A 14592-nucleotide genomic window follows, 5' to 3' on the forward strand; every position below is an offset into this window, starting at 1 on the left:
AGGAGAGGAAAGTGATCAGGAACAGTCAGCATGGATTCACCAAGGGCAAGTCATGCCTGACTAATCTAATTGCCTTCTATGATGACATAACAGGCTCTGTGCATGAGGGGAAACCAGTGGACATGTTATTCCTTGATTTTAGCAAAGCTTTTGATACGGTCTCCCACAGTATTCTTGCCAGCAAGTTAAAGAAGTATGGGCTGGATGAATGGACTGTAAGATGGATAGAAAGCTGGCTAGATCGTTGGGCTCAACGGGTAGTGATCAATGGCTCCATGTCTAGTTGGCAGCTTGTATCAAGCGGAGTGCCCCAAGGGTCAGTCCCAGGGCCGGTTTTGTTCAATATCTTCATTAATGATCTGGAGGATGGCATGGATTGCACCCTCAGCAAGTTTGCAGATGACACTAAACTGGGAGAAGTGGTAGATATGCTGGAGGGTAGGGATAGGATACAGAGGGACCTAGAGAAATTAGAGGATTGGGCAAAAAGAAATCTGATGAGGTTCAACAAAGACAAGTGCAGAGTCCTGCACTTAGGACGGAAGAATCCCATGCACTGCTACAGACTAGGGACCGAATGGCTAGGCAGCAGTTCTGCAGAAAAGGACCTAGGGGTTATGGTGCACGAGAAGCTGGATGTGAGTCAACAGTGTGCCCTTGTTGCCAAGAAGGCTAATGGCATTTTGGGCTGTATAAGTAGGGGCATTGCCAGCAGATTGAGGGACATGATCGTTCCCCTCTATTCAACATTGAGGTTCTATCCGTGGGGGAGGTTTAGATTGGATATTAGGAAAAACGTTTTCACTGTGAGGGTGGTGAAGCACTGGAATGCGTTACCTAGGGAGGTGGTGGGATCTCCTTTCTTAGAGGTTTTTAAGGTCAGGCTTGATAAAGCCCTGGCTGGGATGAGTTAGTTGAGGATACATTATGGTCCTGCTTTGAGCAGGGCGTTGGACTAGATGACCTCCTGAGGTCCCTTCCAACCCTGATATTCTATGATTCTATGATACTATGAAATGTACGATTTTCAAATGCACAAATCAGAGATAAGCATCCAAAGTTAAGTATCAGGGGGTAGCCATGTTTGTCTGTATCCACAAAAACAACAAGGAGTCCGGGGGTACCTTTAAGGCTAACAGATTTATTTGAGCATAAGCTTTCGTGAGTAAAAACCTCACTTCTTCAGATGCATGGAGTGAAAGTTACAGATGCAGACATAAATATACTGACACATGAAGAGAAGGGAGTTACCTCGCAAGTGGAGAACCAGTGTTGACAGGGCCAATTCAATCAGGGTCGATGTAGTCCACTCCCAACAATAGATGAGGAGGTGTCAATTCCAAGAGAGGTGAAGCTGCTTCTGTAATGAGCCAGCCACTCCCAGTCCCTATTCAAGCCCAAATTAATGGTGTTAAATTTGCAAATGAATTTTAGTTCTACTGTTTCTCTTTGAAGTCTGTTTCTGAAGTTTTTTTGTTCAAGTATAGCTACTTTCAAATCTGTTATAGAATGTCCAGAAAGACTGAAGTGTTCTCCCACTGGCTTTTGTGTGTTACCATTCCTGATGTCCGATTTGTGTCCATTTATTCTTTTACATAGGGACTGTCTGGTCTGGCCAATATGCATGGCAAAGGGGCATTGCTGGCACATGATCTCATATATAACATTAGTAGACATGCAGGTGAATGAGCCGCTGATGGTGTGGTTGATGCCGTTGGGTCCTCTGATGGTGTCTCTAGAGTAGATATGGGGATAGAGTAGGCAACGAGGTTTGCTACAGGGATTGGTTCCTGGGTTAGTGTTTCTGTGGTGTGGTGTGTAGTTGCTGGTGAGTATTTGCTTCAGGTTGGGGGCTGTCTGTAAGCGAGGACTGGCCTGTCTCATCCAAAGTTAGGCATCCAAGTTTGAAAATTTGGGTCTAAGCAACTTCTTTATTTTTATCAGTTGCAACTCTGGGCTCAGATATTTCTAAAAAGAGCCAGTGAAATTTACTGAACAATCTCTTTACCATTCTCTGTGTTTTTATTTGAAAGAATATCTCTTGCAGGTTCTCCATTGCCGGCTGACCCTACAGGAAGAGTCAGGGTGCTGTCTGGAGGCAGACAGTTGCAGATTGCAATTGCTGAAAAATCTGATGCTGCATCCTATATGTGTCTGGCTTCAAACATAGCTGGAAACACAAAGAAAGAATACAATTTGCAAGTTTATGGTAGGCCATTATGTAATATTCTCTATGTGATTATTGATCTGGAAAAACAATTACATTATGAAACCTTAATTAGTAAAACTGTGTTTAGACTGTAAAGTTTTCAGAGAGTGACTTCCAGATGAAACAACATCAGCACAAGATCATACTTGCTCAACCAGAGTGAGGATTAATTTCTGGAGTCACCTGATGAACCTGCTGGCTACATACAATAAGGATATTGATTCAGATCTCAGCTGAAATAATATGCAGGGTGCCCTGACAGTGAGTCCAGCCACCAGATGGGAAATTCCTGAAATTGGTTGAGTCTGTCTGATATCTAACAGATACAGATGCAAAAGTGATTTTCACTGGAATTCATCCTGAAAATTACTTTCTGCTGTGATAACATTACATATAGGCTGTGTTTATTTAGGAGTATGGTTTGCATGTGGTATAATACAGAAATGAGCTGATACACACTTATTCCAGTTTTTTAGACTGCACATGTTATACAACAAATACGTTATCGGTTATTGTGAATAGCGAAGGACACAATATTGAGACAGCCTAAAAAAGGCAGCTAAGGAAAAATTATGAGAATAACTAAATACTGAAGTTTTTAAAAACCTTGCAGATATAGTACTCCTTTCAGCCTGAAAAATCCTGTAACATTTCAACAAACAGACACATGTTTTGACAAATAGGGAGGAACTGGTTGAGAATTTGAAAGTGGAAGGCAGCTTGGGTGAAAGTAATAATGAAATGGTAGAGTTCATGATTCTAAGGAATGGTAGGAGGGAAAACAGCACCATAAAGGCAATGGATTTCAAGAAGGCAGACTTCAGCAAGGTAGTCTGATACGGGAGGGCCAGGGAGCAGTTGGAGAGTGCTAGAGGGGAAATATATAAGCTCAAGGCTAATTAAGGCATGGTTCCCTGTCGACTAGGGAAGATGGCTGCGGGTTAACTGGAGCACCTGCAGTCAATCAAGGCCCTGTTAGGAACCTAATAAAATCCCCTACTTCAGGCAGACAGTGAGGGAGGAGGAAGGTGAGAGGACTGGAGCTTGGAGGTGTGTTGTGAGATTTGGAAGACCTGAGTACTGAAGTAAGGGAGACCCTGCCCCAGCAGGACAGGGAGACTCCCTTCATACCAGCATCTAAGGACCAAGGGTAACCCCACCTAAGGGGGATGAGGGTAAGAAACCCGCAGGGGTTGAGAGGGGCTGGGACTCAGAGCGAGGAGCAAACCCAGACCCCTCCCCCATTTCCCTCCTCTACCACCTTCCCGGACTAGTAGCAGGGCCCTCGGCACCCAAAAGCAGGGGCAAGGGGTGGCATCTTAGCTCCCCACCAAAGAAAAGCGCAGGACCCACCAGACTAGCATCAGCCATCTTGTCACAGTAGGTAAGATCCCATGGGAAGTAAGTCTGAGGGGGGAAAACAGTTCAAGAGAGTTGGCAGTTTTTCAAAGAGACATTATTAAGGGCACATGGGCAAACTATCCCTCTGCATATCAAGTGGGGTCCCGCAGGGATCAGTTCTGCGTTCAATATCTTTATCAGTGATTTAGAAAATGGCATAGAAAGTAGCCTTATAAAGTTCGACGATGATACCAAGCTGGGAGGGGTTGCAAGTGCTTTGGTGGATAGGATTAACATTCAAAATGATCTGGACAAATGGGATAAATGGTTTGAAGAAAATAGGATGAAATTCAGTAAGGACAAATGACCTCCTGAGGTCTCTTCCAATCCTAATATTCTATGATTCTATGAAAGTACTCCACTGAGGAAAGAATAATCAGTTGCACACATCCAAAATGGGAAATGACTTAGTAGGAAGGAGTACAGCAGAAAGGGATCTGGGGATCATAGTGGATCACAAGCTAAATATGAGTCAACCATGTAATACTGTTGCAAAAAAAGAAACATCATTCTGTGATGTATTAGCAGGAGTGTTGTAAGCAAGACATGAGAAGTAATTCTTCAGTTCTGTTCCATGCTTGTTACGCCTCAACTGGAGTCTTGTGTCCAATTCTGAGTGCCACATTTCAGGAGGATGTGGACAAATTAGAGAAAGTCCAGAGAAGAAGAACAAAAATGATTAAAGGTCTAGAAAACATGACCTATGAGGGAAGATTGAAAAAATTGAGTTTGTTTAGTCTGGAGAAGAGAAGACTGAGAGAGGGCATGATAACAGTTTTCAAGTACATAAAAGGTTGTTACAAGGAGGAGGTTGGTAAAATGTTCTCCTTAACCTCTGAGGATAGGACAAGAAGCAATGGGCTTAAATTGCAGCAAGAATGTTTTAGGCTGGACATTAGGAAAAGCTTCCTAACTGTCATGGTAGTTGTGACAGGGGTCCCAGTGGGGGCCAGCTGTGGTAACTCAGTTAGGGTGAACTGCAAAGAATGTGGCAGCCAAACCCCCAAAAGCTGGTGGATATTCCAATACTTAGATTTACCAAGACTGCATAAAACAGCTTCTTTATTACCTTACTGGTTACTCAGAAGTCCAAACAACACAGTTCCCTTAAAGTGATCCAGCCTCAGGCCTCCATCCAGGTGCCTAAGTCAAATATGGTGATTTCTGAAAATCTTATTTCATCATATAAAAGAAAAGGTTCTACTAATCTCAAAGGATCAGACACATTACCTCCCAGGTTATTGAATAGTCTAGATCTTACCCAAATACATGCTACAGCCAATTCTTATGAACTAAACTAAAATTTATTAAAAAAACAAAAGAGAGAGAGAGAATGGTTGAAAGATCAATATACATACAGACATGAGTTCAGTTCATTGAGGTTTAGATTCATAGCAGAGATGGTGAGCTTTGTAGCTGCAAAGAGTTCCTTTACAATTCAGTTTGTAGGTTATAGTCCAATGTCCAAATATCATATTCAGGGCATACCAGCATAACTGGGACCTCAGTCTTGCGACTCAGACTTCCCCCGATGAAGCTTAAGCAGATCTGAGATGACAGAATCAGGACCCAAGGATTACAATTTCATGTCTTCTTTGACAAGTTGGGAGTTCCTCCGGGAACAAAAGGTAATTAGGATGACTTTGAAGGAGGTCCATAACTGGTACTTAGCTATAGAATTAACATAAGGCAGTTTGCTTGTTCCTCCACCATTCACAGATTATTTGCTATACATTTCAAAGAGAGATGAATACAGAGGTAGCCCATGTTTACAATTCATTTAAATGCTAGGATGTTCTTTTGATCTATGAATTATCAAAATACAGAATAGACAGGGATTGTTGATTACGTTGTCAACCCTACTCCTACATATGTAAATACACAAAAACACAAACATTATCTTCCCACATGTCTTTTGAGGGTTATTTATTTTGCAGGATGTTTAACCCTTTCTGGCCATGCGTCATAGTAGTTAAGCACTGGAATAAATTGCTGAAGGAGGTTGTGGAATCTCCATCATTGGAGATTTTTAAGAGCAGGGTAGACAAATACCTGTCAGGAATGGTTTAGATAATACTTAGTCCTGCCATGAGTGCAGGGGACTGGGCTAGATGACCTTTTGAGGTCCCTTCCAGTCCTATAATTCTATGTTTATAAAGTGGTTTGGGATCCTTACTCACAGGCAGGAATCCACTTCACCTACCACTGAAATGTAGCTCCCTTTAAGTTGAAACCTACCTACAGCAGCTCAACACATCTATTTGGGACTGGAACTTGAATAAGAATGAAGCAGCCACTTGAAACTGCAGGGTGAATATTAAGTCATTAAAATGCAATTAATACTTTAACTGGAATTTAGCCAAAATACTGGGATTAATACTTATATTCTTGTGAAAAAGGCCATTGACCACAAGTGGAAAGGCATTTTTACATGCTTATGTTTTTTCACATCTTAGCTTCAGTGTCTCTTAACACCAAGCATTATCTGAGTACCGACTCAGAACACAGAGTGCAACCTACTGAATTGCCAGCATCACTTTCTGCAGCACTGAGGTGTTTCTTGGTGGTCTCCCTTTTAAGTATTTCACTCATTCTTATGTGTAAGAATCACTGCACATTCTGAACCTCAGCTTCTCATGCTAAGGTTTTACATTTTGTTTCCTTTTCTTTAATAGTTCGCCCAACTATACTGAACAGTGGGAACCACTCGTCTGAAGTTGTTGTAACCAGAGGGAATAATATTTCACTGGAGTGCAAAGTACAGGGTAACCCACAGCCAGCAATAACCTGGATGAAAGATGGTCATCCCCTTGTCAATGGGAGGGGAGTAGAAATACTGAATGATGGATATCTTCTTCAGCTGAAGAACGCCCATGTGTCTGACACTGGCCGCTACGTGTGTGTTGCTGTGAATGTGGCAGGATTGACTGACAGAAAATATGATTTAAACATTCATGGTGAGTAGGGGAGATGAATGGAGCAGGCAAGGTAGACACAGATATGTTTTCAGGTTTACCCAGGGACAGTAAGGAAACAGTTGTCATATTGATTGAGATGTTTCAGTTGTGCCTATCACATGGCTCTAGGCACATGACATAGGTTAAAGCACAAATGTTATTTTAAAAAACAAAACAAATACAAATCTTCTAACCCCTAAACATAGCCCTCCTAAAATCAAATCAACCCCCATCTCCATCCCAAAGAAAAAGCTGGGAAAATAGGCCTTGTGGAGTATCCTGAAGGTCATCAAATCTGGGCTCAGATGCTCTAAAATGGGGAATGAGTGAGAAACCAAGAAAACCCTGCTGCTAGTCCTCACCTGATAAAACTTGGTGGGTGTTAGCTTGGATGCACTGAAGAATCACAGCTGCTAAGGTATTGCATGACGATAGAGACAGTTTCTCAAGTAGTCAGGATGCAAACCAGTTAGGACTTTACAGGTTAAAACCAAACCTTAAACTTCATCCAGAATTCGGCTGGTGGTCTGTGCAAGTTATGGAGCACAAGTGTGCATGTGCACCCAGCAAGAAGGAACAAGTAATGAGCAGGCACTAGCTGCAATATCTGAATGGTTTAATTTATAGCCCCAGGTAGAGTACATTTCAGTAATCTGACTTCAGTGGCATGGATTACAGTGTGAGTATCTGCATTTAAAAGAAAAGCCATGGTATGTGACTTCAAAAATTACTGTGTCAGGTCTGTGTCCAGTCTGATTCAGAATGGGACTTTATCTACACTCTGGCTATCCTTCCTGTTTCATCAGACACCTAGCTCATGAAAGCTTATGCTCAAATAAATTTGTTAGTCTCTAAGGTGCACAAGTACTCCTTTTCTTTTTGCGGATACAGACTAACACGACTGCTACTCTAAAACAGGTTTAATTTGACTACCAGGTTAGGGTAGCTACTGTATCACTGGATGAGGATGACTGATTATCATCACTAACGTGGTCTGTTTGACAAGTATTCTGCCACAGATCCCACTGAAACATGAAGGTTTATGAACATCTTGAGATAATGGGAGCCATGCAGCTCATCTCCAATTCTAAAGTCTTCCTATAAAATGAGAAAGGGAAACAGCAACTAGAGAAGAAAGGAAGAGGAAGAGAGGGAAAAAGATAGAAATTAAGTTGAAAATGAGGAAAATATGTATAGTTCTGTAATTATTAAAAAAGAGAGGTGACAATTACACTGTGGTTCTTTCCAGTTGGAAGCCTCTGGGGTAGTTCTTTGATGAGCTCATCTCCAATTCTAAAGTCTTCCTATAAGCCATGCAGCTCATCTCCAGTTCTAAAGTCTTCCTATGAGCCATGCAGCTCATCTCCAATTCTAAAGTCTTCCTATGAGCCATGCAGCTCATCTCCAATTCTAAAGTCTTCCTATAAGCCATGCAGCTCATCTCCAATTCTAAAGTCTTCCTATGAGCAATGCAGCTCATCTCCAATTCTAAAGTCTTCCTATAAAATGAGAAAGGGAAACAGCAACTAGAGAAGAAAGGAAGAGGAAGAGAGAGAAAAAGATAGAAATTAAGTTGAAAATGAAGAAAATATGTATAGTTCTGTAATTATTAAAAAAGAGAGGTGACAATTACACTGTGGTTCTTTCCAGTTGGAAGCCTCTGGGGTAGTTCTTTTTTTACTTCTAAGATTTCTCTTATTTTATTATTAAACTTGGATGTATCGAAGAGAAAATTGTAAACTTAATCTGCTCACAGACTCAGATCTGTTCCTTAGCCTGAACTTCCTGCGTGGAAATGTGAAATGTGGAACCGTGCAAAAAATTGAATTATTCCTCTTCCTAACAATGGAAAACTGAGAAGAGATTTACTGTTGTTATTTAAATCCCTGAAAGGGGGTTACATCATATTTTTGCTTTTTCTATTAGAGAAAGTACAGTATTCTGGCTGTCTGACACAATTTTCCTTACCAGTTCACTAGCTGTAGAATGGACATAGCAAGCAAAATGTAATATTGTGTACTAACTATGATTCTGAATCCATAAGGGGATTGATAGAATCAGCTCCAAGATATCTTCTTCCTTTTGTGACATGACGTCTGAATAATATGAAGACTGAAAATGTTAAAATGATGGTACTTTGCTACCATGTAACTAGAATAGAAAAATGAAGTTACTCTGCAACTATGCAGTCCCATACTGGTCAGGATGGTTTTAGCTGCAGTGAATTAATTTGTTAGTTTAAAAAATGTGGTGTGTCTTATCCAGAAGTAATCTTAGTTATTTTTATTCAGTTTATCAGGTGTGTTTTTTCCTTTGTGTTGCTTTGTAGTCCCTCCAAGTGTTGTAGGTGACCTGGAAGTGCCTGAAAACATCAGCGCTGTGGAGAAAAATCCTGTCACTCTGATTTGTGAAGCATCTGGAATTCCCCTGCCATCAATAACATGGCTCAAGAATGGACGGCCTGTCCCCTTGAATAGCTCTGTGAGAATTCTGTCAGGTACAGTTGAGAGTCTGATATACTAACAACACAAGCAGAAATAGAAAAGCACTCAGCAAGAGTTCCTATTAAATAAAGACACTCATAGTTTAGGGCCAGATTGGCTGCAGCATTTATTAAATAGCCAGTCGAACCAAATCTAAACCAAGCAGAAAGTTCTTACCAGATTTGATTTGGAGCTATGCTAACTTGTGCAGATCTGAGAATCTCAGTGCTGGTGCAGTGCATGGCCTGTAGCTCAGTATCCAATGGTGTGCAAGAGCTAACATCTACAAGTGAGATCCCACTCTAGGGTTTGGCAACCTGTTGATTGGTCCAACCTGGAAAGGGGCCTATGCATAGGAACATTTATCCCCAGAGCCATTTCAGATGGTAACTGCTTACCTTGTGGATGCTGATAGTTGTGAGGCTCTCAGTGTACATGTGCACCATGAAGTCAGTTCACTTAATCAAGCTTTTACCTCTGGATCATACTTTTTTTGTTTTTGTTTTTGCGGTTTTTTTGGCAAGGGCTCACTAGCTGAGCATAAAACAGAATGAAAACCCAAATAATAAGAGAACTTTACCTTGAATATATGTGGGTCTGCAGTGACTCTAAATACCAGAACCAGAGGAAAACCTGCCTGTGAGCCCTTGGAGTTAAAGTGGTAAATTCCTTTTTAACCTCAAAACCAATCAGATCTAATCCTGGAGCAAACACAGAACAAGAAACTAAGATGGTTTGATATGACAGAGCACCTTCTGATAAAAGCCAAAAAAGACAGCACTTGGGCACATCATTCCGCAGGTCATCAGCTGGAATGAAATGAAGTACAGGCTTTGGAGTGCCTAACCTATAGTGTGACTGCTGTTTGGTAACTTCATATTTAAAATACATAATTGACTTAGCAGCTCTGAAGCTAACAAAGGGATATATGGACCCAATCGAAAACACTTTGAAGTTGATGAGAGTCTTTGCATAGACTTGAGTTGGCTTTGGCTCAGGCCCTTTCAACAACATTCAAGTACTAAGGGATGACCTGTGCAAGGTTTGTTATCTGAGCGTGGCTGGGAGAAGCTGATACAAGTTGGGATGCTTCTCTTAAGTTGAGTTTGCAAAACTGGACTAGAAATCTAATGAGAAGTGATATTCCTGAAGTTTCTAGTTCTTCTGGTTGGGCCAGATGCATTACCCAAAGACAGCCCCTCTCTTGGGATTTCAGCCCTTCTGTTCTCAAACTTGCCCAGAACTTGGAAGAGGAACATGAATATAGAAAAATAATGGAAAACAAACAAAACCTTGTCAGAGGTTCAAAATAGTTTGTTTAAATCTTGAATCTGGAAATTTGGAGGATATTTTATTTTATCTGAAATAATTTTCCCATCCCTACACTTAACATAAAAGGTTAGTTCTATTTCCAGTTATACGTGCCCTTTCTTATCCACAATATGTATGAAAAGGGTTTGGGTGTTTGGTTATTATGTTACATAAACCTTATTTTTTGATCTGATGTTGGCTTTCTGTTGTGTGGATGATATTGCCATCAGCTCAAACAGCCTCTTTTGAGATCAGTTTTTTCCATTCTGTCCATTGATTGCTTCAGTCCACTCCGACGTCACTAACTCCACAGTGCTCAGTCACTGCAGAGTTCAGAGAGATGAGCCATGGAAAGTCCTCAAGTTATCCCTGAATGTTGGTGGAGGGGGAAACTAACAACCCCATGCCTTGTTTTCTTGTGAACTTTACATGCTGTTGTATAATCACTCAGGAAAACTGCACAGAGTGGTGGTGAATTCTGATCTTTTGTTTTTATGGACTTTTGAGTTGGAGTTTGGAGTTTCCATTGTTTTTGCTTGTGAAGATGCTGAGGGAACAATCCCTAAATTAATATCTTAAAATAGTTCACCCTTTAACTCTTCCAAAGGAATAATTCAGTTCTGTAGATCAAAAGCATGCTTTGCATGGCAGGAGATCAAAAACTGATTGAGTGGCCCACACGCTGCTTCCATTCACTCTGAATCCTCTTCTGTTTGTCCATGTTTTTTCTAATATGGTTCCTTTAAAAAACATGGAAAACCCCCCATCACATCACATCTGCATGAAGATAATAGATGTAGGAAATGGAAGAGCTTTTAGTAAGTTTTAGTATAAGTATGATCCGGGAAAACCCTGCCAGTAAAGCTGTGCAACTTTTGCTGTGCAAGTGTGGGGAGGACAAGATGTGAGGGAAGACACACAGCCCTGTGCAGGTGTTTGCTCACTACACAGCTCAGAGGGTGTTGATGGAGGAGAAGCAATCAACTTAATAAGAAATTATCTTTTGCCTACTAAAATTGTTGCCTACTTTTATGGATAACACCTAAAACTAATATTAAAATTAGAATATATTAAGAACATTTTTAAAATTTTTTTCCTCTTCTTAATTTATGCATTTGATAGCACCTTGTGTTTAGTAAATTTGCTTTCCATGTGTAGCCAGCTAGGTGTTCACCAAAGCACTTATATAGGTGATAGTCCCACTGACTCCAATGTGAATAGTCACATAATCAAAGTTAAGCACAGGCCTTTGCTGTATTAGGGTCTGATCCTGCCCCCCCTTAATCAATGAGAGTTTTGCCAATGATTGCAAAGGAAGCAGAATAGAGCCCAGAGTCAGTTTCTCCTGTTTGAGAGTCTTTTATATAGCATCAGGAGATAATCTATTTTTAAACGTGATTGTAAAATCACAGAAATGGTTTGGATGCATTCAGTGTGGGATTTTTGGCATCCTTTATTTGTTTGGGAGGCTATTTTAATACCTGTATATTCTTGTGCCTTTTCTCTTTAGGGGGCAGGACACTGCGTTTAATGCACACTAAAGTGGAAGATGCTGGTCAATATACCTGTATAGTAACCAATGCTGCAGGAGAAGCGAGGAAACATTTTGGCCTTTCAGTTTTAGGTAAGTATATGATTTTGATGAAAGTAGACAAAAAGTGTCATACTGTATGTTTCACCAGCATATATATTAAAGTTTATACATAGTTCCCCATAGGACTTGTCTAGATGAACAGTTAGATATAGATATAGATATTTAAGTCAGAAGGGACCATTATGATCATCTAGTCTGACCTCCTGCACAACGCAGGCCACAGAATTTCACCCACCACTCCTGCAAAAAACTTCACACCTATATCTGTGCTATTGAAGTCCTCAAATCGTAGTTTAAAGACTTCAAGGAGCAGAGAATCCTCCAGCAAGTCAATGGTAAATGGGACAAAATACAACATGGTTTTAAAAAAGGTAGATCGTGCCAAACCAACCTGATCTCCTTCTTTGAGAAAGTAACAGATTTTTTAGACAAAGAAAACGCAGTGGATCTAATTTACCTAGATTTCAGTAAGGCATTTGATACCGTGCCACATGGGGAATTATTAGTTAAATTGGATAAGATGGGGATCAATAGGAAAATTGAAAGGTGGATAAGGAGTTGGTTAAAGGGGAGACTACAACGGGTCCTACTGAAAGGTGAACTGTCAGGCTGGAGGGAGGTTACCAGTGGAGTTCCTCAAGGATCGGTTTTGGGACCAATCTTATTTAATCTTTTTATTACTGACCTTGGCACAAAAAGTGGGAGTGTGCTAATAAAGTTTGCGGATGATACAAAGCTGGGAGGTATTGCCAATTTAGAGAAGGACAGGGATATCCTACAGGAGGATCTGGATGACCTTGTAAACCGGAGTAATAGTAATAGGATGAAATTTAATAGTGAGAAGTGTAAGGTCATGCATTTAGGGATTAATAACAAGAATTTTAGTTATAAGCTTGGGACGCATCAATTAGAAGTAACGGAGGAGGAAAAGGACCTTGGAGTATTGGTTGATCATAGGATGACTATGATCCGCCAATGTGATATGGCCAAGAAAAAAACTAATGAGGTCTTGGGATGCATCAGCAGAGGTATTTCCAGTAGGGATAAGGAGGTTTTAGTACCATTATACAAGGCACTGGTGAGACCTCACCTGGAATACTGTGTGCAGTTCTGGTCTCCCATGTTTAAGAAGGATGAATTCAAACTGGAACAGGTACAGAGAAGGGCTACTAGGATGATCCGAGGAATGGAAAACTTGTCTTATGAAAGGAGACTCAAGGAGCTTGGCTTGTTTAGCCTAACTAAAAGAAGATTAAGGAGAGATATGATTGCCCTCTATAAATATATCAGAGGGATAAATACCAGAGAGGGAGAGGAATTATTTAAGCTCAGTACCAATGTGGACACAAGAACAAATGGATATAAACTGGCCACCAGGAAATTTAGACTAGAAATTAGACGAAGTTTTCTAACCATCAGAGGAGTGAAGTTTTGGAATAGCCTTCCAAGGGAAGCAGTAGGGGCAAAAGACCTATCTGGCTTTAAGATTAAACTCGATAAGTTTATGGAGGAGATGGTATGATGGGATAACATGTTTTTGGTAATTAAATATTCATGGTAAATAGGCCCAATGGCCTGTGATGGGATATTAGATGGGGTGGGATCTGAGTTACCCAAGAAAGTTAGCGCATAGCAAGCTGGATGTGTATCTACAGTGCACTAGTATGCCATGCACTGTCCATGTAGACCTTCCTACCATGCACTAAAAGTTCCCTAGTGCACTTTGATCTACTCTGCTTTGAAAAAATTCCCTAGTGTGCCACATGGCTAGTGTGCTGTATATTTACACCCCAAATTGCTGTGCACTAAAAGTTCTTCTAGACAAGCCCTACGAAAAATGAAAGTGCACTTGATAACGTGATCTGAAAATCAATTTTAAACAAGTCAGACTTACATGTAAACTGGCCATGGTTTTATTTGAAAATTAATATCATTCAGGCATGACAACATATAATGGAATCACTGATAACTACTTATTTTCAGTTTGTAAAAATTACAGCATTATATGCAGGAAACCATGTGAAACTTAATACTGTGAATCCATCTCATTCAGTGCCAGAACTCAGAGAAACACTCAGGGTACAACCTCATGGGCACCGAACAAAATGTTTCTGCAAAACCCTTGTGAACGGAAACAGCCAAGTTTTATACTACTTTAGATATAAAGGAAATAGAACAAAGAGTGGTTACAGGATAATGGTCTGCCATAACAAAGTTGTAAAGGAAAAGCCGAAGCCTACAATGAAAATAAATGGTGGAGCTGAGCTGAAGGTGGAACCAAAACCTTTATCTGAAAAATCTGTGCTCCACTGAAAACCTTCCATGGCCATGACTTTATTTCTAGAAAGTGATTAAACTATGCATGCAATAATGGCTGAGCCAGCCAGCACAGTTAAACAGTATAATGAACTTTGTAGTACAATTACCCAAAATGCTGTATTATATAATTTTCTCAGTCACAAACTTTTTTTTTAAGTTACATTTTCCCCAGGAATGTGCATAAATTTGGGGTGGCATACTATTTCCAGATTAGTAGTCAGTATTATTTTTTCATCAGCAAGTAATTGTCAGGCATCCTGAAACTTGACTGACAATCACACCATTTGGCAGGATAATACTATAAGCTCTTGCTTTTCT

At 40.5% G+C, this 14592-nt stretch overlaps 1 protein-coding gene across 3 annotated transcripts in view; it reads left to right on the plus strand.

The window, feature by feature from the left end:
- Window positions 1-14592, plus strand: part of HMCN1 (hemicentin 1) — a 323571-nt gene that overhangs the window by 211484 nt on the left and 97495 nt on the right. For all 3 annotated transcript variants that reach the window (XM_048860591.2, XM_048860590.2, XM_075131536.1), the window contains 4 exons: window positions 2048-2209; window positions 6286-6567; window positions 8897-9064; window positions 11872-11985. In XM_048860591.2, the coding sequence (XP_048716548.2) occupies window positions 2048-2209; window positions 6286-6567; window positions 8897-9064; window positions 11872-11985 (726 nt within the window). The remainder of the gene's footprint in view (window positions 1-2047; window positions 2210-6285; window positions 6568-8896; window positions 9065-11871; window positions 11986-14592) is intronic.

The sequence above is a fragment of the Caretta caretta genome, chromosome 8 (genome assembly GCF_965140235.1).
Source record: "Caretta caretta isolate rCarCar2 chromosome 8, rCarCar1.hap1, whole genome shotgun sequence".
NCBI classification, from domain to species: Eukaryota; Metazoa; Chordata; order Testudines; family Cheloniidae; genus Caretta; species Caretta caretta.